The following is a 20,336-nucleotide window of genomic DNA, read 5'->3' as shown; positions in this document are numbered from 1 at the left end:
GCATAGGTGCTGCTGTTAAACAGCAGCATTAAGTCTTTCTTTGCATTAAGACTGTCAATCCAACTGGACTGCTGGGGGTGTGAACATTTTGGGGTGTCCATCTCTTGATTCTTAAAGAGATTTGGCATGTCATCTCACTGCTGCCCCTTAGTATAGGAAAACAATTTGTGAACTTATTTTATGTCGTAGCTTCATAAAGCTGTGCATGCCCTGGGGTAAAGCCTGGGCTGGTGCAAATGACAGTAGAGCCATAACAGTTTGTACCAGCGGGGAATATGTTCATCCTTCCTGCCACTGCCCCAGCTCCTTCAAACCTCAGAGGCTGATCCAGATCCCAGTGAAGTCAGAGAGAGCTTTCTGTCCGTGCTGGATCCAGCTCTAGGCAAGTATGCAGCCTCTTAAGTACAGCAATTAAGATATTGAGCTAATGTTAGTAATCCTTTCTTGCCTGCCTGGAACACCCAAACTGTCTGAGCTAGCCTTCATGTCAGGCAAAAGCCTGAGGAAATCAGCTGTGTTTGTGTTGTATCTGAGTGTCAGTCTGTGTCCCTGTGGACTAAGAGGTATGGGGGAATTCCAGAATTTGCTGACAGCTTCTTGGTATTTATTTCTGGAAGCTGTTAGTGTAGATTTTTTTGCTAATCTTAGTTAGGAGGAACTGAGATTATAAGAGTGAGAGTTTTCGAAAGTCATATTTATAGATGCTTTAAAATGTTTTTATGAATCTACTGTCCCTGCTTTTCAGGCTCCTTTTTAGATGGAGTTTTAATTCAACATTACTTAGGGATACTCAGGACAGTGCACATATTCTACTTCTTTTCTAATACCACATGTAAGGACTTTACTAAGTGAACTTCCCTCTAAAGCAAAGAAATACTCCTAAAAACTCCTGATAAGAGTTTAACAACAGTAACTTTATACACTATTATCATTGTGAGACATTTTAGGACATAAATAATTCCTCATTTGGGGGAACTTGTGATACACTGTTTTGCAGCATATCTAAAATCAGCGTAGAGAAGGGAAAAAATCCCCTGTAGGGATTTACATTTGATGGTGTGAAATAACAATTTTTTAAAATATAAACAAATTAATTTAGCAGCCTCTTGCTTAATTGGGATTCATGTTATTTAAAAGCAAATGGAGTGGTGGGTGTCTCAAACATTCTAACCCTTTTCAGGCTGGAAAAAATATTCTTTTACATTATTGACTCTGATTCCCTCTGTGATATAGTCCTTTTCTTTACATTGTTAGTGGGTGGAAATAGTGGGAAAGTCACAACCACAAGCAATAACATAGCAATTAACTCAGAGGTACTGGTGGGACATTTAAGTAATTTTAAGTCAACATATGTAAACATTACATTGCTGGCTTGAAAATCTGGACATTGTTTGCAGCTGGAAGATTTGATTGCTTAATTGATTTTGATTTTCAAGTTGCTTTTGAAAATTAACCACTGGTTTGAATCTGCTCCAGATGGGCAATGACTGAAAATTGTTATAATCTGGCATGTATTTGGTAGCATAAATAAGTGAGTTGATTGTCTTATTAATAGTATCTCAAACATATGCACTGGTTTAAAAAACCTCATCTCTGGCTCAGCAGGGTCTTGGCTGAGGGGAACTGAACTGCTCTGTCACCCCGAGGGCTCTTTCTGTCATGGCAATGGAAGGAAGCTCCTAATGCTGTTGCACACAGAGGTGAATATAAAATATGTTATGGACCAGCATGTCTGCCTATCAGCAAATGCAACATGGCAGAGGCCAGCGCTTGTTTCCACTGTGGGCAGTGGGAACCCTTGGCTGAGTACCTGTGTCCCTCCCACCTGAATGTGAATCATGCAACTGAGATTGTGGGGTTTAGGAGTTGGAAAGTGGTATTTATTTTTCCACTGACAGGTCATCAAAATTATTGCCTACCCGGTTAAAAAATGGTACAGAGAGAAGGGCACTGGGGGTTGGAGGGATCTGAACATCAGAGTTAGCCATCCCAAACCTCCTTTATTGTCACTGTGGAGAAACAGATGTTTCAAAAGTACAGTGCTTCCCATCCTAAAGGCAATGGCTAAAGTTGGTCACACCAGTTGTGCCCTAGTAGTGCCTCTGTTTCCAAAATAAGCCTGTATGACTATGTAACATTAACATATGCAGGTCTATGTTTTAGTTATTTCAAGGTAGGTGAGGTAAATCCCATCCTCAACAGCGTCATTCTGACTGCCACTTGCTAAAACATTGAGTACTTTTGCACTTTCTTCACAACCTCTGAACAACTGTGAACAGGATCTCTGCTCCAAAGCATTATGACTCAGTTCCCACAACACACTCATTTTTTTAAAGGAGAAAATGTACCATTTTCAATAACAAGCCTGGCAAAGACACTGACCAAAACGATGTCCCTGGCACATAATGTTCCTGGTTTTCAGTATGCTTTGTAACCATTGCCTACATGAATTAAATGTCTCTTTTCTGTTTAGACAGCTGGATTTCTGTGTGGCACTAGATGGCAATATTCCCTCAGCTCCAGCAGTGGTCAGGGGAGCCATACACAGCAACAGGACATATTCTGACCTTGTTTCCCTGTTATCACCCATGTAGCTCATATTCTAACAGCCAGGTTTTATGTGACAGAGAATCAATCTGGGCTGTGGAGGTTTTTTCTCTCTCTGTGCATTCACCCACCTGCCTTTACAGCTTCACAGTTCTCTGTCAAAACATCTGTTTGACAGTATGCTTACTGTGTGCGGTCTTCTGTTTCATTTAGAAAGCTCTTGTGGTCTCAGGCTGTTCCATGATGTTGATGCTCAAATCCACAGGCAAGAAGTATCTACATCCAGAGTATTGCACTGCTTTCCTGCTGCCTTTTGCATACTAATGTGGTGGCAGACTCAGTCAAGTCATTACTCAGATATAATGTTGCCTGATGTCACCTTTAAGTGGCTTATTTTTTCCCTCATGTTTGCTCTCAAATAAAATAAGCATAATCTAAACTCAGGAACTGTAAAAAAGTGATTCTATGTCTAGACCCAGATGAATTTGGCCCTGTCCCTGTGTTATATTTCTAAAGGCTTTCTCTAGTCATGGAGCTTACAGGCAGCAAGCAACAGAGCCAGTGATTAATATTGCATCTGTCTCCTTTGCATGATTAAGATTTTGTTTGCCTTTGGGCCATTTTATTTAGACCCAGGTCTATTGAAATTTCACCTTTCAAAATCAGACTGTCATTGGTCTTTGTGAGACCAGGATTAATATAAGTATTTTCCAATAGCCTGGATGAAATAGTAGTGCTACCCAAATGTAGAAAGGTTCCAAGGATGGCTTTAGGCAGTCTATGTCCTAGACAGGGTATTGAGGTAGAAACTGAAATTACTGTGGAAAAGCTATTTTTTTTCTGTTCCCTTACTGTCATAGGACCACCCAAGCCCCCCCTTCAAGGTGATGCCTGCCACTTCCCATTCACTGCACCACACAACCTTTTTTCCAACTTATAAACTTACATCCATGCTGTCACAGCTGTTCTGCCATGCTTCTTAGAGCGAAGATCTCAAAACCACATTCACTGCCTCCCTCATGCTCTTATTGCACATCTCCATGTCCTCAGATTGGGACCCCAGCTTCACATGCCCCATCTTTTTCTTTCTTCCACTCCTCAACTTTCCCAGCAGAGATTCAACTTTTTCTCCACCATGTCCCTTTGCTGGCTCATACTTCACAGCCCCAGCTTCAGTCCTTTGGCTCACAAGTCTCTGTCCTGATGTCCTCACACAGCTGAGTAAATCATGGTACTACTGCACTGGGTATTCCTAAGCATGAGAACTGAGCAGAAACAAAAACGATGATACACCAAATCCTCAGGCAGTATCAGGCTGCTGCATGCCATCTGATCCATGGTGACGGTAGGACTGAGACTCTATGCACACCGTGGTTACCATCAGTCCGCTGGTAGGCAGTCATTTGATGGAGAGAGAAGCTCACAGGAACACCAGAAGCACAGAGCCCTGAGCAGTCACCTTGCAGTTATTTAAGGTCTTGCATAAAAGAGTATAGTCCTCTTTCAAACACTGCAGTCCAACAGCCAGCCTGGGAAAGAGAGTGAAAAGTACCCCTTTACAGCCTTACACACATCTTCTAGATGCCAGGTATGGCTGCAGAGGAGGGCAGAAGCCAAATTTTCCCCAGAGGAAGGGTATGCTAGGAGGTATATGCAGTACTTATCTTTTCCTCACTGACTTTGCCATGCCAACACCTGGAGGAGAATGTCCTCTCCCAATGGGCTGTCATTGGGCTATAATCTGTAGAGGAGAAGTGAGTCAGTTCAGCACCCTTTGGGGCTTGAGGCAAAGCTCATTGGAGCCCTGGAGCAATGAGACAGAAAAGGACTGAGGATCAGGGAAAAGCAGAATCAAGTATAAAGCAAAAAGACAAGGTACAGATTTGCTATTGTTTTGTGCTACATCTGATTAAAATATTAAATAAGCCCATAGAAAAATACAGAGCTACTTCTGGCCAGTGTGTCTGGGGAAGCAGCCATTGAGAGGGGCTAGAAACGAATGAAGATGCCACCACAGGTCAGTCCTCAGTGTAACCTTGCCAGCCCAAGCAAAACTGGAATATATCCAGGGCTACATGCCCTCCTCTCATCACAGGTCCCTCCTCTGCTCCTCTGGAGAGCTACAGAGCCCAGCAGAACCATAGAATCCCAGAATCATAGAATCCCAGAATCATAGAATGGTTTGGGTTGGAAAGGACCTTAGTCATCTAGTTCCAACCCCTCTGCCATGGGCAGGGACACATTCCGCTAGACCAGGTTGCTCAAAGCCTCATCCAGCCTGGCCTTGAACATCTCAAAGTTCTTGAAACCATAAACAAACAAACTTTAACACTGTTAGGAAGTAGTGAATTATTCTTACTCCTGCTGTTCAAAGGATGGAGGAACTTAAGTGTAAAAAACTGTCCACCTCCAAGTGAAACTCCACCACCTGAGCCCTCGCCCCATGCCCAACCATATTCTTTTCTGTTAATTCCATACTCTTTTCTTTTTCAAAGCCATCAGAAGAGTATTTTATTTGTGCTAAAAATCCAAGGGTGTTTTTACAAAATATAATCAAATCCCTTTTGCTGATAAAATAGGTAAGATATAGTATGTTTCACGATGCAAAGGCCTGTTTAAGTAATTCTTGGTGATATATTACAATACTTGACTAAGTGCATCACGCTGTGTACATAGAAACCTCAGAGTTTCTGTACCCATATTTGCCCAGAGCATTCTTTCTTGTTGCATTTGCATCATTTGCTACTTCACATCCTTGTTTACATATTTACCAATGAGCTCAGGTGGCCAAGGAATTACCATAACAGACAAACCCGTAATACGCAGTAAATACTGTATCATGGGGTACAAGGTATTGCCACATGGGTTCAGGCCCTGATCCAATATCCAGTAAACTCAGAAATAAGACTTCATTGGCCTCGACACATTTTTCACTGAATCTTTACTTGCACTGGAGCTTATTTTGGAAGACAAATCAACAATTAAAATTCAAGTGACATACATGACTGGTGTGGACAAGAGACAGCATTTCTCACAAGTATTGAATGTTCTACACCACCACACATTTTTGATCTTGAATCCTAAACACAAAGTAGTTGTTGATAACATCTACTTTTGCTCAAGAGAATTAATATTGAAGCTTATGTTTCACTGACTTTCATGTTGTGTTAAGGCAGAAAAAAAGAAGATTTTTAAGCAGCACAAAAACTTCTTAAAGAGAAAAACTTGGCAGCAATGCGCTTTTTGCAGTCATGGTGTCTTATAGTCATCATGATCGAGCTTGGGAGTGGGAACAAGAACTTTGGCTTTTCTGGACTTTCTGTGTGGCCTCGGAGAAGTCACTTGACCTCTTTGTAGAGAGGATTCAAGTACATCTGTAGCTTTCTTGAACTTACGTCCTTGTAATCATCTGTCTGCCTCAGTCCGTGTTTGTCATTACAATGGCAGGAGGGAAGACAGAGGCTGAGCAGGCAAGATGGAGCGGAGGAAATGGGAAGGATCAGAACAATTTCCCCTGTCTTAATGCCTTACATACTTACAGTCCTCCTAAAGTAAGTGCTCAAATTCTTTGCGGCAAAAGATAGATTCCTTCTTCTTTGGCAAATGCTTTAATCCCTTGGGTGTATTCCCTGCTGGAGCAATGGGAGAACTTGTTTTCAGCACTGAAAACAGCTGTTCTCAGGCTTCTGTGCATGCATACTTAGATTTTTAGGCTTTTCTTTGCTTGAATCTGGATCCCAAAAAAAGCTCTTGATGTGGTGGAATCACTTCTTATTAACAGACACCTCAAGTTAATTATCAAGGAGGTGACTAGTGGGTTTATGTGTCTACAAGTCAATGTCAGAAAATAGATGGCCCAGATATGTGTCTGGGCCTTTTTTACATAATTGCATGTGTTACTAACCTTGCTAAGCTGGGAACGCTTTAGGTGAGAGGAAGTTAGCATGGGTAGTAATCATGACTTTTCGTTTGCTCTTGACACTCACAAATGGTACAGAGGAAGCTTTTAGCCAAGAAAACAAATGAAATGGTGCACAAGTTTTTGGTGTAGGACGCTAAGGTACTGTTAGTATTTTAGGAAAGGTTATCACAGCAGTAGATGGAGAAGCTGTACTGTTTAAAGAGAAAGGAGATGAAAATAAAACCTGACTGTCTAGGTAATTTAATTAATGAATAACAATAATAAATACTCTTGAACTGAGGTTGGATCAAATGTGTGAAAATTCTCCTTAGGCTGCTCAATTTTTGGTGAGTAATTGTAACAGTGAGATCAAAATGTTTCCTTACCTGTGAGCTGGCTGGGCAGAAGAGAGCCACTACTCTGGCTGAAATAGCCATTAAAGAAAATTATGTCTTGAACCTCTGATGCATTTGAAAAGTGAGAAAACATTTCTTTCCTGTTGACAGACTGGAAGTGAATTGAGAATTAAATGCACAGAAAAAAGATTAATGTCCTGAACCTGCACATTTTGTTATGCAAGTAGGCTACTTGTATGAAGCTGGCCTCTTGAAATGCCCCACTTTCCTGAGTGAAGGCAATTGAGAGCTTGCACATCAAGTTCTGCTCTGTTCCACTGGATATCCCTCACTTCCCGTGTTCTTTCTCTCTGCATCCCCACCTATGATCGGTGCAGTCTGTCACACTCTGATCTGTTGTCCTTTCCCCTGGAACCAAGACCCTTTTAATTTCTTGAAAAATGTAGCATCTCCCTCATGTTCTCCACCTTACCTGTTAATCCAGAAGACTTTTTTTCAGAAATATATTTTTTCTGCAGTGCTCTAAAATACCCAGGTTTCAAATAACCTTGAAAAACAAGGAATGATTAAAAACTCAGTTTGTTCTTTGATGTTTTCATTTGTCCCGATGAATTTTTGTTCCCTCTATCTTGCCTGCAAACTCCCTGGTTGTGTACTTGCTTGCACTGCTTTGACCTCTCTTCATCTAGCTGCTTTATATTCCCAGGAATCTGATTCCTGACCTTCCTGCAGTGGGAGAGCTAGTGTTGCTGGCTTTGCCAGGGAACTTCTGCCTTGCTTCCCTTTTCCTAACTCATCTGTTCCTAACCAGCTCTATATTTGATGATATGCACATAATTATTTCTACTCATTTTTCAACCTGTTTGGAGCTCCCTTTTAACTCTGGCTGCTTTTCCACCTTATTCCTCACAACCTGGCAGGATGAATCGGAGAACCACAGAAATCCACTAAGCGGAGGAATATAAGAAAAAAGAGGGATTTAAGGGAGGTAAGGAGAGATAATGGCAGTGACTGAGGGAAGAAGCAGCCAGAGCCCCTTCCTCTCATACTCACTCCACCCATGCGAGCTGCCCTTTTTTGTGCACTTTCCTCTCTCACTGTGTGCTACACTTGGCTCTCCCTGTCTCCCTGGTCACCTCTATGGTCTCTTCTCACAACATGCTTGAACCAGGGACTACTTGAAAACCCTGGAGACATATTAGAGAGAAAACAGAAATTAACTACTCTACATACACATAGCACCTGAAACAGTTACCTATTGCATTTCCAGGAGAAGCTGGGAAAGGCTGGCATTTCAAAGGCATCTGTATTCTGGATGCCTTTGCCATCCATGTCTCCCGTATCCCTCTATGGTATCTCTATCACAAGATGTCCAGAGGAAAGTCTAATTTATGTGTATGGACACAGAACTCTTGCGGAAAGTAGATCTGTGTAGTGCTTGGGTGAAGGAAGGACAAAACAAACAAGTTGAAAGATGTACTTATAGGGAAAAAAAATCCACTCCCAAGCCCACCCCCCAAAAAACCCAGCCTAAGGAGTAAGAGAAAGAAAGGACAAAAATTGTGACCTCTGAGTTCTGGAGAAGGCTTGGCTATTCAGAGCATAGGATGGAAACAGTCCTGTCATTCAAGCTAGATACTAAACAGATTTAAACATGTATCTGAATGACTGGCTACTTTAAAACTTAGCCCAGATGCTTCTGTAGTTCTTTCAAGATTAAAAGAAACAGCAGTATAATGGGATAGATTTTACATTGCAACTACAAGCCGGGAATAAAGCTAGCAGCAGTTCTACAGTGTTCTGATAATTAGTAAAAGATCACAAGCTTATTGTACAAGCCTGGTTCATGTCTGTGCACGCAGACCTCATCTTTGTGAGATGTCCAGTCAGATCAAAAGCTTCTTTGTGGACCAAGGAAATGCATATTAAGGGGTGAGCCATGATCTGGTAGGTAAAGGGACAGGCTAGATTTTTGCCAGTATAAATATATTTACATTGATATCTTAGCAGCATAACTAGGCCATTTGAGGGTGAGGTTTTCCATACATTTTTTTACTAACATAAAGTCTAGGCACACATTTCCTGGGGCAATGGAAGATAAGCTTCCTCAGAACTACAGGTTGATGCAGTGTGTGCTCCCAGACGATTTGGTGTGGCCACATTCACTTTAAACTCAGGCTGCATCTGGACTTGGCAAGGCCCTAGAAGCACTTTAAAATAGATGCAGATCAACCATCAAATGAATGTTTCTTATGATTTTCCAAACCAGTATCAGATATGTAGGTATGGCTCAATTCCAATCACTAGATTTTACTGATGCATCTTTTCCAGTTTCATTATATCAGCAGAATCCTCCAGGGCACATCTGTATGGTAGTTTAAGGTGCACATGCAGCAAGCATAGGCAATGCCTACCACATGTTCAGCATGCTCAATTAATATGCTCATACTACGCAAAACACAGGAGGACAGGACAGAGCTTTCTGAACTACTGTCAGCTTTCACTGGGACAGCCACAGAGCATCAAACAGAACCACCTAGAGAAGCTATCTGAGCTCACGAATCAGTGTGGTTTCTCCACAGTTTGTGTGGAGGTGTTCGAGAATCAACTTGATGAATGCGAGCAACCTGATCTAATGAAGCCTGTTTTGAGCAGGGTGTTTGACTAGATGACCTCCAGAGGTCCCTTACAACCTAAATTATTCTATGAGTTGATGCTGATGCACCTATACTGCATCCAGTTCCAGTATTAGTGTCACCTCTATACTATGCTCCATGAAATAATGCTAGGACTGTGTTTATATTAAAAAAAAAAAAAAAAAGTTGCATGGATGTATTGTGGGCTAGTTGGCTGAATGCCTGATCTAAGGGAACCAGCACACTGCGTGTAGTGGTCCATGCTGTTCCTGAGACAGCTACAGCAAAGCTAACTTCATCATGTACATATGCTGCAATCTCGCCTCCACGTATGCAGTGTGTGTGGTCTGAGTAATTCTCTGATACCCAGAGAAATGAGAAAAGTTCAGGTTCTTGGTTTAAGTAGGAAAGCATGAGTATTGATCCTGGTGTGTGAACAGAGCACGTCATTTGCCAGACTGATGAAAGTAGCACGGTATTTCCAGAATTAGAACATCCTGGATTCTTTTCGTAATGCTTCAATAAATAAGATGATTGCAGCGAAAGGACTATTAATGATTGTTTTCTCAAGCATGGCCCAGGTCTGTGGATGGAGTGTCAGCAAGGAGCAGTTCTCTGACAAGCAAACAAGCTGACGGTGTTTAGAAACTCCCTTAGAGACATGGGTCCGTTGTTTTGTTTCTCACTCCACAACATGACAAAGAGGAAGAATTTAGGTGGAGCTGATGTAAACTAGGGAAAACATTCTGTGATCTTCCTTCAGTTTGCATCCCGGGAACACAAAGGACAGGGTCGTAAAGACAATGAAGAGCGTGCTCCTTCTCCTCATTTTGCTGGGAGTAATATCTGGTAAGAACATGATTTCATTATGTTGCTAAAATTAGAACACTGTTGGCTGTTATACTTTCTCTTGGGAGCTTTATAATACATATTTAGGGATCAGACACAGATGGAAAAAATCAAGTAACAATTATTTTCCTACTGAAATAGATTGAGCTCTGTGGTTACAGCACTGTAGTGAAGAAGAGAATATGACTCCTTGCTAAGACACTTTGCTGGATGAGGCACTTCAGTGTGCAATAGCCACTGCTCAGTATGACAGTGTTGGAGTGGGAAAGGAGGTCAGTTCTCCAAGAAACAACATTTTGTAAAATATTCCAGTATTCTTTCTGCCTAGTGGATGAAGGGAAGGTGGTAGATGTATTTTTTCTGTATTTTAGTAAGGCTTTTGATACTGTCCCTCACAGCATCCTTCTGGACAAGTTGTCCAACTGTGGGATGAGCAGGTTCACAGTGTGCTGATTGAAGAACTGGCTGAAGGGCAGGGCTCAAAGGGTTGTAGTTAATGGGGCCACATCTGGCTGGCTACTGGTCACCAGAGTAATGCTGGGCGCTAGTATAAACTGGGAGAGGAACAGCTGGAGAGCAGCCCTGCAGAGAGGGGTCTGGGGGTGCTGGTCAGCAGCAGGCTCAGCAGGAGTCAGCAGTGTGCCCTGGCAGCCAGGAGAGCAAACCCCATCCTGGGCTGCATCAAAAACAGCATCACCAGCCGGTCAAAAGAGGTGATTCTTCAGCTGTATTCAGTGTTGGTGCAGCCTCAGCTTGAATACTGTGTGCAGTTCTGGGCCCCCCAGTTTAAGAAGGATGTGAAGGTCCTTGAATACCTCCAGAGGAGGGCAACAAAGCTGGTGAATAGGCTGGAAGGAATATCCTAGGAGGAGTGGCTAAGGACTTTGGGCTTGTCTAGTTTGGAGAGAAGGCTGAGCTCTTCTGCCTGATATCCAGTGATAGGATGCATGGGAATGATTCAAAGCTGCATCAAGTGAGTTTTAGACTGGATATTAGGAAGCATTTCTTTACTGAGAGGTTGGTCAAACACTGGAACAGGCTTCCTAGAGATGGTGGTTTATGTCCCAAGCCTGTCAGTGTTTAAGAGGCAATTGGGGAATGCCCTTAATAACTTTTGGTCAGCCCTGAATCGGTCAGGCAGCTGGACTAGATGATCATTGTAGGTCCCTTTCAACTGAAATTCTATTCTATGCTATGCTATGCTATGCTATGCTATGCTATGCTATGCTATGCTATGCTATGCTATGCTATTCTGTCCTATCCTATCCTGTCCTATTCCTTTCAAATATGGATAACATTTCTATTTGTTGAAATAAAACAAGCAACCAAACAGGATCAAACAGAAAAACACTTGTGGAGGATATTAGTAGGGTAGTATCATTATCTTTGCCCAGTGTAAAAACATGGGAGAATTGCCAATACAAATATGTGCATATTAGCAACTTAAAATAGATCTTCAAACTGCAGTCTGTGTGGCTCATGGAGCACTTGTTTTTGCTTGTAGCAAGCTAGCTGCTCAGTTAGGGTCACTTTGCTCTCAAGGAACTGAAAGAGTTCTGCCAGCCCTCAGGAACCTGTCAGTATTTGGCGGTTTTCGTTGATGTCCCCAAAACTGTGATCAGGACACTGCATGTAGATCTCAGCTTTCCTTGAAGAACAGTGTTTTTCTAACCTGCATAATTATGAAGAGAGAAAAAGCTTGAAGGCATGACTGAAGCACACTGTGAAGACTAACAAACCATACACAAATAAGATTTAAATGTACATGTGCTTCTCAAAGACAGTCTCATGATTGTTTTGTCTTGGACTCAGCATTTGTCAGTGTTTGGGGTTGGTAATTCTGATAAATAATATATTAACTTGGTTCAGGCATGTTTGTTTCTCCAAAGCAAGGAGGTAGGCAAGGACTTGTGAATATGGAAGGAGGGCTTTTGTAAACCAATTGGAAGAAGAAGCCATTTAGATGCAGTATTGAAAATTTCAGTTAAAAATAAAGAGCAAGAAGTAAGAACTTATTATTTAGAAAGACAAATCCTGAATAAACAGACAATTAAATCTTTAGAGATAATATAAAAATAGCAACTACTTTCTTTCTACATTTTTAAATGTTATAAATTATTTCACTGATTTTATGAATGGTTTCCATTTACGAACTGTGGCTTGCTGAGAGGACTAGATTAATCAGGTACTGTCCACAGGAGATATATTTGAAGTTCAGCTACACTTATGGAAATGTATCCCCAGAAGCCCCTCTCAGCTCACTCTCATTTGCATGGGCAATTTTTGTTGATGATGTTTTCCAGAATCTTTAAGAACATTGATAAAAACTCAGTCCACTGTGTCCTGCTTCCACTGACGTAAATCGGTAATGGCTCAGCTGAACTCAGTCCTACCAGAGTGTCAGTGTGACCTGTTCAGATTTATGTTTGCTTATAGGTAGTTCCCACCTCACAGCCTCCCATATCCCAGCCTGAACCTCACCCACCTGCAGAGCATCTCCGAGGCCTTTTTTTCCATAAATACCAGAGTAATCCCAGCCAGATCAGTGATCTATGGACCTGCTGTATCTGGACTGTGGGGTCATGGGAACATCCATGCAGTTGTGGAGAGGCTCCAGGGAAGTGCCCCAGCTCTGCCTCTTACCAGTGAGGCTCTGTGCTCAGAGAGGTCTTCCCAGACCTTCTCTCGCCACAGCCTAGTATGGCTGGTTCCATGAACAACACCCCCCTTGCTCCCTCCTTCTCTTCCCCACAATGCAGTGAGTCTTGCAGGCTGCAAGAGGAAGAACTGGACGTGTCTGATGGAGTCATGCTGCTCTAAGAGGTGCTTCAGGAAATCTTGCAAGGACAAGTGCATCTTGGGGTGGGATGTGGGAAGAAGGAGGACCATGGGACTCCATGCTTTGTGTGAACTCATCATTAGTTTTCCTTCTCATGTAGCAAAGGTACTGGGATCCTAAGTCTTTTATAATCCTGTGAGGAACAATTACTTGAGAGGTCAGTAGTAGGAGCAAAGTCTATCATACAAAGGCTCTATGTGATCTATCCCTAAAATGCTCCAGAATTTTGCTAGGGATGCAGGAAAACAAGATTTTGGATAGTTGGGCAAAAGTCACCACGGCTTCTTCTAAGGTCGTTGGAAAACACTGGCACTGAACCCTGCCCCTCCACATTAAAGATGCTGCTGTCGTTGGAGGAATGGCAATTAGAGTGCCTCTTTGGTACCTGATGTGGACCGTCCTTTGCCAGCCACATGAGAAGGGGCAAAGGGAGATGATTTTGTCCCACACTGCAGAGGTGTTGCAAAGCAGTACATTTCCCCTTGGCATTACATTCCCAAGCTCCAGGCTGAGCCTGAGCATCCAAGTGGAAACATGCTGCAGCCCTAATGGCCTCGGACTAGTTCCCATAGCAGCTTTTTACTTTGCAGCAGCCCAGCAAAAACAAAGACCTCATGGAGCTTTTGCTGCAGTAATTGCTGGTGTATGAACAGCCCGGCCAAGCCCTTGAGCGAGCAGTGTCAGCCTCTGTCTTGGTGCACAGTGTGTAGGAAGTTTTACTGAACACAGCCAGCTTTCATCGCAAGTGCTTTGGAGAAGCCAGCGAAGCCCCACCCCTAAGCAATGTTCAGCCCTGCCATAGTCTCATGTTGAGGTATATTGCCAGTTTAGGGTTGTCCTGATTTATATTTTCTGGTCACTCTTCATGAGATAAAGCACTACAGGCCTTTGTTAAAATAACAAAAAACACAAGCAACAGCAGAGCAAGCACAGATTTTGTTTTGGGGAGTCCAGAGGCCTGATTGAGTAGCAAGGAGCTCACATGAGACCACTAGATACCGCAGCACACTGTGCTGCTTCAGGGTGCTTTCAAGGGGCCCACATCTCCTCCAAGGGATGGAGGTTGCTCTTTCATCCTCACAGCAGAAAACACAACAGCACAACATCCCAAAGTTGTTGCTAACTCACACTACTGATGAGCCAGGCATGTACATAACTGTGCTAAAAAGAGAAAGAAGAGGGAAAGTGGAGGAAATGGACCCTGTAGACACTGTAATTCACACAAAAAATTGCTTCTTTAACATCCAGGTCTGTGTGATTCAAGGTGCTTTTTGATGTGATTAGTGCACAGAGGCAGCAATTAACAGAAGGGGTGAAATGAAATAACAGAAACACGTTGGGTTTCTTTGCGAAGGCAAATGATGCAGTAACATCAGTACTTTAACATCAGCCACTCTAGATGACAACAATGTAGTGCTGAATTAGAGAGAAGATTGATTCTTTTGCCATTAGCACTGAATTTACTACTGTGCAATGCCACCATTCATAAGCAAAAAGAGAATCAGGCCATTTTGTGGCATTAATGGCAGCTCTTGGCACAACTGTATGCTCCTGCTAGCCTAAGATTCCCAGAAGTAATTTTACATTCATTTTCATCTTGCAGGAAGAAGAACCCAGTTGCTTGAGGGCTTACCTGCAACAGTCACTGTTGAAGAAAATGCAGCAGCTGGTGTTTCAGTTTGTACCTTTAATATAACTGTTTCTCCATTGTCTCCTGAAGGTGTTGCAATACTTCCTACTATAGTAAATTCAAATCCACTTGCAAAGGCTTTTCGTATTGAATCAAAAGCAGATTTCGAATATAGGGTGAGTTTTACACTTAGCTTGAGCAATGTTCAGTCATGTAGGCTGATGTTTCTTGGATTACTGAGCACTGACGGTGAACAGTGACTCATTTTTTAATCAGAAGAGTTGCAAATGCAGACTGTGGTAGTATTTGGACATGTGGTAATAGATATGACAAATGAGTAGCAATAGGGATTATAATTTTTAATTGCATCTAGGTAAAAAACACCTATAACAATAATTCCACTTATTCTGTCATAGAAAAAAATATGATTTTTGGAAAATAAGACGTGAAGAAGAACATACAGGACCTGCTTTTTTTTCAAGATTTATCCATAGTTTTAAACTGTATTCCTATGAAGTCACTGTGAATTTAAAGTGGCTTGGTTAAACCGCATACAGCTTCTGTTTGGCCACTCTCACCTAGAATTAAAATGGATTTGACTTGCTTCCAAAATAAAGTAAGCTGAGTCAGATCAAAGTCATATATAATTCTGAACGAAGGCTGTGACACATGAGGAAGTTATCTTGAGGTAAGAAGTTATCACACTTCCACACATCTGTGATCTATTTCTACCTATTGCGTGCTCTTGTCCTACAGCAAATGCAAAGCAGTTTCTTTTACTTCAGGGTAATTTTCATTGCTGGATAAATTAGCAAGTATTAGCTCACATTTGTCACTGGCAATGCGTGTTCAGATGCATGATAACTTGTCATGCCATTGTGACTCGCTTGTGTATCTGAGCCTGAACGGTGGCACAGAAATATGTCTTTAAAAGATACGGTTAGAAACTGAGTAGAGACTTAGAAATTTAATTTGGATACATTTTTCTGGGTGTTTCCAAGGAAGTTCAGGTTTTCACAGAACTGATACAAGGGCTCTTTTCTTGTTCTCTTTGCTCATGTTTCTGGGAGAAAATTTTGGGAAAGTAAGACTGTGACCCCAGGTGGTTGTGGCTCATTGATCCAACCTGCCTGGGGGAGCTGCTGCTGTTCCCACACTCCTGCCTCCCAGCAGGGTACAGAGCTCAGTTGTGCCAGCTCTGATGGTTCTTTAGCTGCTCCCCAGCCAGATCAGAGAAATGGTCAAAAAACCTCTCAAAAACCCTCTCTATCATCTGTGAAGCATAGGCTGTGGCTGCACAAACACCTGAACTGGCTCAGCTGAGGGGATGTAACAGGCAGATGGAAATGGATACGTCCCTTAAGCTGGCTTTGCAGACAGAGAATTCATAATGTGAGACTCCATTCCTAGGCTGTATTTTGGCATTTTGAATTAAAGCTATCACTTCTGCTGCAAAACATAGGCCTTTTTTTTATAACTGCTTGTTCCTGTCCCATGCCATCTCTATGCAGCACAAGCATTTTATGTTGCTCTTTGTTGAGTGGTACTTCCAAATTAATCTGGAGGAAAAATACCCCTGCAAATAGATAAGAAGTCTCTCCTTGATTTTTTTCATGGCAGGGATGATGGACAAATTCTTGTTCTAGCCCAGTGCAGGGTGTGACACAAGGATGAAAATAAATGGCCAAGAAAGATACAGGCTGGAGATTACTTCTTCCAAAGTGCCAGTTTATTTCCATTTCATACCACAGCCCCATTACCAGAATGGCCTGTGAGGACTTGGTATGTCCTCCTTGTCAGAGTTTCCTAACTCACTCCAGGGACTGAAACAAAGAGGTTGGGCCAGTGACTATCAGTCATGAGAAAATGATAAAGAAAGCTACATACGAATTCTGCGAACTAGCAGCTGAGTGCTAATTACAACTTGTAAGGCAAGGATAAATACACAGTGTCCTTAGTTAATTTATTTGATGAGCATTGCTACTTTTAGTTATTTATGCTATGTTGTAGCAGATTGGTACAATATTTTGCAAAAGTAATGTGATCCAAAATGAGATACCTGTGCTACCTACTGCCATTAGATCTTTGCTAGGATAGAGAAAAAGTAAGTAGTTCATGTATGAATTATGGGCTTTGCAGATTAGCTAAGTGCCTGTTAGCGCAGGCTTTTCTGTATTTATGAAGCACATTTACTCCTGTTGCAGCAAGCCAAGGCAATATAACATTTTTCGATGTTGTGAGATTTCTGAGAAAGTCACAGTTTCTAAAATCTGAGCCCTGCCCATTGCTCCTTACCTTACTCTTGTTTGAAGAATCCCATGGGCAGAAGATGTGCTGAATGCATGGAAACATACTCCTGCCTGAAACTACCTTGATGCTGTTAGTGATGCCCCTTCTGCATCCTGGGCATGAAGGCAGGAGGATGGAGCAGTGAAATTCTCAGGTGGAACAAGGGGTAGACAGTTATGGGGTGACTCTAGACCCCCTTTCACAAAGTCTGCAGCTGCTTCAAGCGTGTACAGTACTGCCTTCATCAGTAATTATTGCTCCTACCTGGAGGGGAGATGAACTGTGGCTCACAGCCTACACCAGTGGCAAGCTGTTCTCAAAAGCAACCTACAAAGAATCCATCTAGATTCACATATTCACTTGCAAGGTCTCTATAGGGGAGGGTGCAAGATGTGCATTTAGGCAGTCTGGCTGTAGTTACAACACTAATGAAAATATTTGAATGTGAACTGGAGGGATAATCCAGAGCACATAATTTCTGCTTAGAAATGGACAGTTTCTAATTGCGAATTCATTGCATCTGTTTATTGTATTTAGATCTCCAGCAAACATTCATTTTGGAGAGAAACTTTCCCATTGGTGTTACAGGCTTTTGTAGGATATTTTTTCTGAGTTAACATCACTTTTATGGGAGACTTCTATTTGTACAATGTAGGAGAGAAGAAGACCATCCAGGACACAGTTATTTTCTCCTCCAGTATTGTAACAAAAGGATCCACAAGATTCCAGAGAGAAGCTGTTTTACATACCAGAAGGCATAAAATGTTTGTGCTTCTGTTCACTCTCCTCCAACTTTCTTTCTTTTTTAATTGTCTCTGTTTTGTCTTCTATCTTCTAATTCCAATGGCTTTGGTCTTTCTAGTTGACATAACTTTTGCATTTCTCCTCTGGCCATGGCATCTCATCTAAAATCAAGGATTTATTTCATCGTTCTCCCTCTGCATCCTCTCCAGCCTCCTCCACTCTGCAGTATTGTGAATATGCTGACACACCGCTCCTTGTCACACACACTTGTGATCCCCAATTCTTCTCCTTCTCCAGTTCCACATCACCCCTGCTACTGCTGTTCAAGCTTAATAGTTTTTTAGCTTCACTGCAAATTTAACAGTCACCTTTTCCTTTCTCGTCCAAGAAAGCAGTTATTTTTTCTTTATTAGTTTCAGCAGTGAATATCATGGCATACAACTTTCAGCATCCTGCTGTTGCTCTGGACTCATCCTAAATCCAAAATGAATGTATTTAATTTCTTTTCATGGAATGCCAGTCTTGTGCTTGTACATCTTCTGTGTTAAGAGGTGATGTGCAGAGCTGGAAGTCTTAAAAAAAAAAAACAAAACCCAAAGCAAACATTTGCCTTACCAATCTTACAAAATTTAAGGCCTATGTTATTTTATAATTAATTTAACATTTTCACCAAACATTTCTGGTCCCTCTCTCATACAGTGTGCTCCCTCCCTTCTTTGGTTTCCTGCAAGTCTTCTCCCAGACACAGCTTATACAAGGAAGGGGCTGGTACCTGCTAGGCCACTCAGTATCCTGTCCCCACACTCCTTGTTGCAAGTAAAAGGTCTGCCCCCTTGTGCTTCTGACTCACAGAAATAGTGAAGCTGCCCTCCTCTCTTGCAAGGCTTCCTCTCAGTTTTCAGTTTGATCACACCTCGAGTGCTCTTGGAGCTTGATGTGGAAAGATGAGGACTTGGCACAGACAAGTATCTGCAAGATGTAGTCCTAGTCTTGAAGGCAAAACGTTGCCTATGAGGCAGGACAGCTCCTTCCAGGCTTTCTTCTCCTCAAACTGTCCTTCACACAAGAGGTCCTTGAGTTGCTCCATGAAGCCACAACATTTTGGTCTTTCCCCTCTGTTTTTCTCACATTTCTGTCACTGAGAAGAAATGTGCCAGCAAGTAGAAGATGATCTAAAATACTCACTGCTTACTGACGGAAGGTGTCCCTTTACTTGTATTCACTCATATAGACTATAACTTACATCTCTTTCATCATGTGCTAATAATAATTTTTCCTTTCAGGTTGTTACCACTGGAAGCCCTATCCTAGATTATGAAACTATGCCAAAGAGCTTTGATTTACAGATTTTCGTTGAAGACACAACTGGGAGAACTGATCTTAATAGACTGATTGTCCAAATAACAGATAAAAATGAACGTCCTGAATTTCGAGGAAATATGGCAAATCAAAGTAAGATAGTGGTGGTATTTGAAAAGAAGAATACTTGAAAAGATGACATCAGATTAAAAAAAACTATAGCTGCATAGAGTGCCTGTAGCTAAAGTGGTCTAAACGTTTTCATTTAGGAAAACAAGGGAGGAACAGAACACTGTTTTTTACACAAATATTTGGTATGAGTAATCTCTGAAAATGCCTTTTTAGTTTTCTTGAAGTTTTGATGAAAAATGGTTTTTGAAGAACCTGAAGAATTATAAGAAAACAAAAAACTTTTTATACCAGTAAATATATATGTTCCTTTTTTGATGAGATGAATACCTACTTAGAGGTATGTATTAGAAACTTGAAGTTTGTTGGGGATATAACCGTTGAGTATGACTACATGTTTCAGTAGTTTGTTGAAAACTGGACTGATTTGTAAAAGGAAGATAAATTTAAATTAATTGTGTATGTGCAAAAATTTCTGAGGGAAATGACAAAAACATTGCTCTGCCAATGTTTTACACCTGTATTTGCACCTGCACATGAGAAATTAAGTGGAAAAGAGTGAGATCTTGGAGACTGTGATCTATGGTGGTACCAATGGAAAGAAGCAAAGAGTTCTGTCTCGTGGGCAGGGCAGGTGGCCTTAACCAGGTTTACTTTCAGGCTGCTGGCAAAGGTGCAGCAGGGAGGAGTTTGCAGTAGCCTTAGGAATGAGGCTGGGGTGTCTGGACCCTGGCTGTCAGTACAGGCTTTGCATGCCGTGCAGTACCTAATGCGAGTGACAACACCATAAATAAAAAGGACAGGAAATAATTGTCTTGCTCTCTGAGCAATCTTCCCTTGTTTATTTACTGACGAGAGGAACCTGAAAAAATTGTACCATGAGGTGACAGAGTATAGTGATGCATTTATTATGTGTTCACGTGTAGACAGAACAGTTCAGGTAGTGTGTAAAAATATGCTCTCGTTATTTCATGAGGTACTGAGAGCCTGTTTGAAGTCTTGATAGTCTAACAGCACTGTATGGAAGAGCATTCAATAATTCAATATTCAATTTTTTTTTTCTGTCTGAAAATATCAAACTGTGATCTGTTGGTGGTAGGTATTCAGAGCTGGCTGC

General features: G+C 41.8%; 1 protein-coding gene across 1 annotated transcript in view; it reads left to right on the top strand.

Moving 5' to 3' along the window:
* The first annotated feature begins 10,243 nt into the window (after window positions 1–10,243).
* Window positions 10,244–20,336, top strand: part of CDHR3 (cadherin-related family member 3) — a 38,782-nt gene continuing 28,689 nt past the window's right edge. Inside the window, 3 exon segments of the mRNA XM_010080716.1 lie at window positions 10,244–10,289; window positions 14,732–14,934; window positions 19,075–19,243. Of these exon segments, the coding sequence (XP_010079018.1) occupies window positions 10,244–10,289; window positions 14,732–14,934; window positions 19,075–19,243 (418 nt within the window).

Source organism: Pterocles gutturalis, unplaced genomic scaffold, assembly GCF_000699245.1.
Source record: "Pterocles gutturalis isolate BGI_N339 unplaced genomic scaffold, ASM69924v1 scaffold34009, whole genome shotgun sequence".
Taxonomy (NCBI): domain Eukaryota; kingdom Metazoa; phylum Chordata; class Aves; order Pterocliformes; family Pteroclidae; genus Pterocles; species Pterocles gutturalis.
The sequence above is the reverse complement of the archived record's forward strand: the minus strand, read 5'-3'. Positions and strand labels throughout refer to the sequence as shown.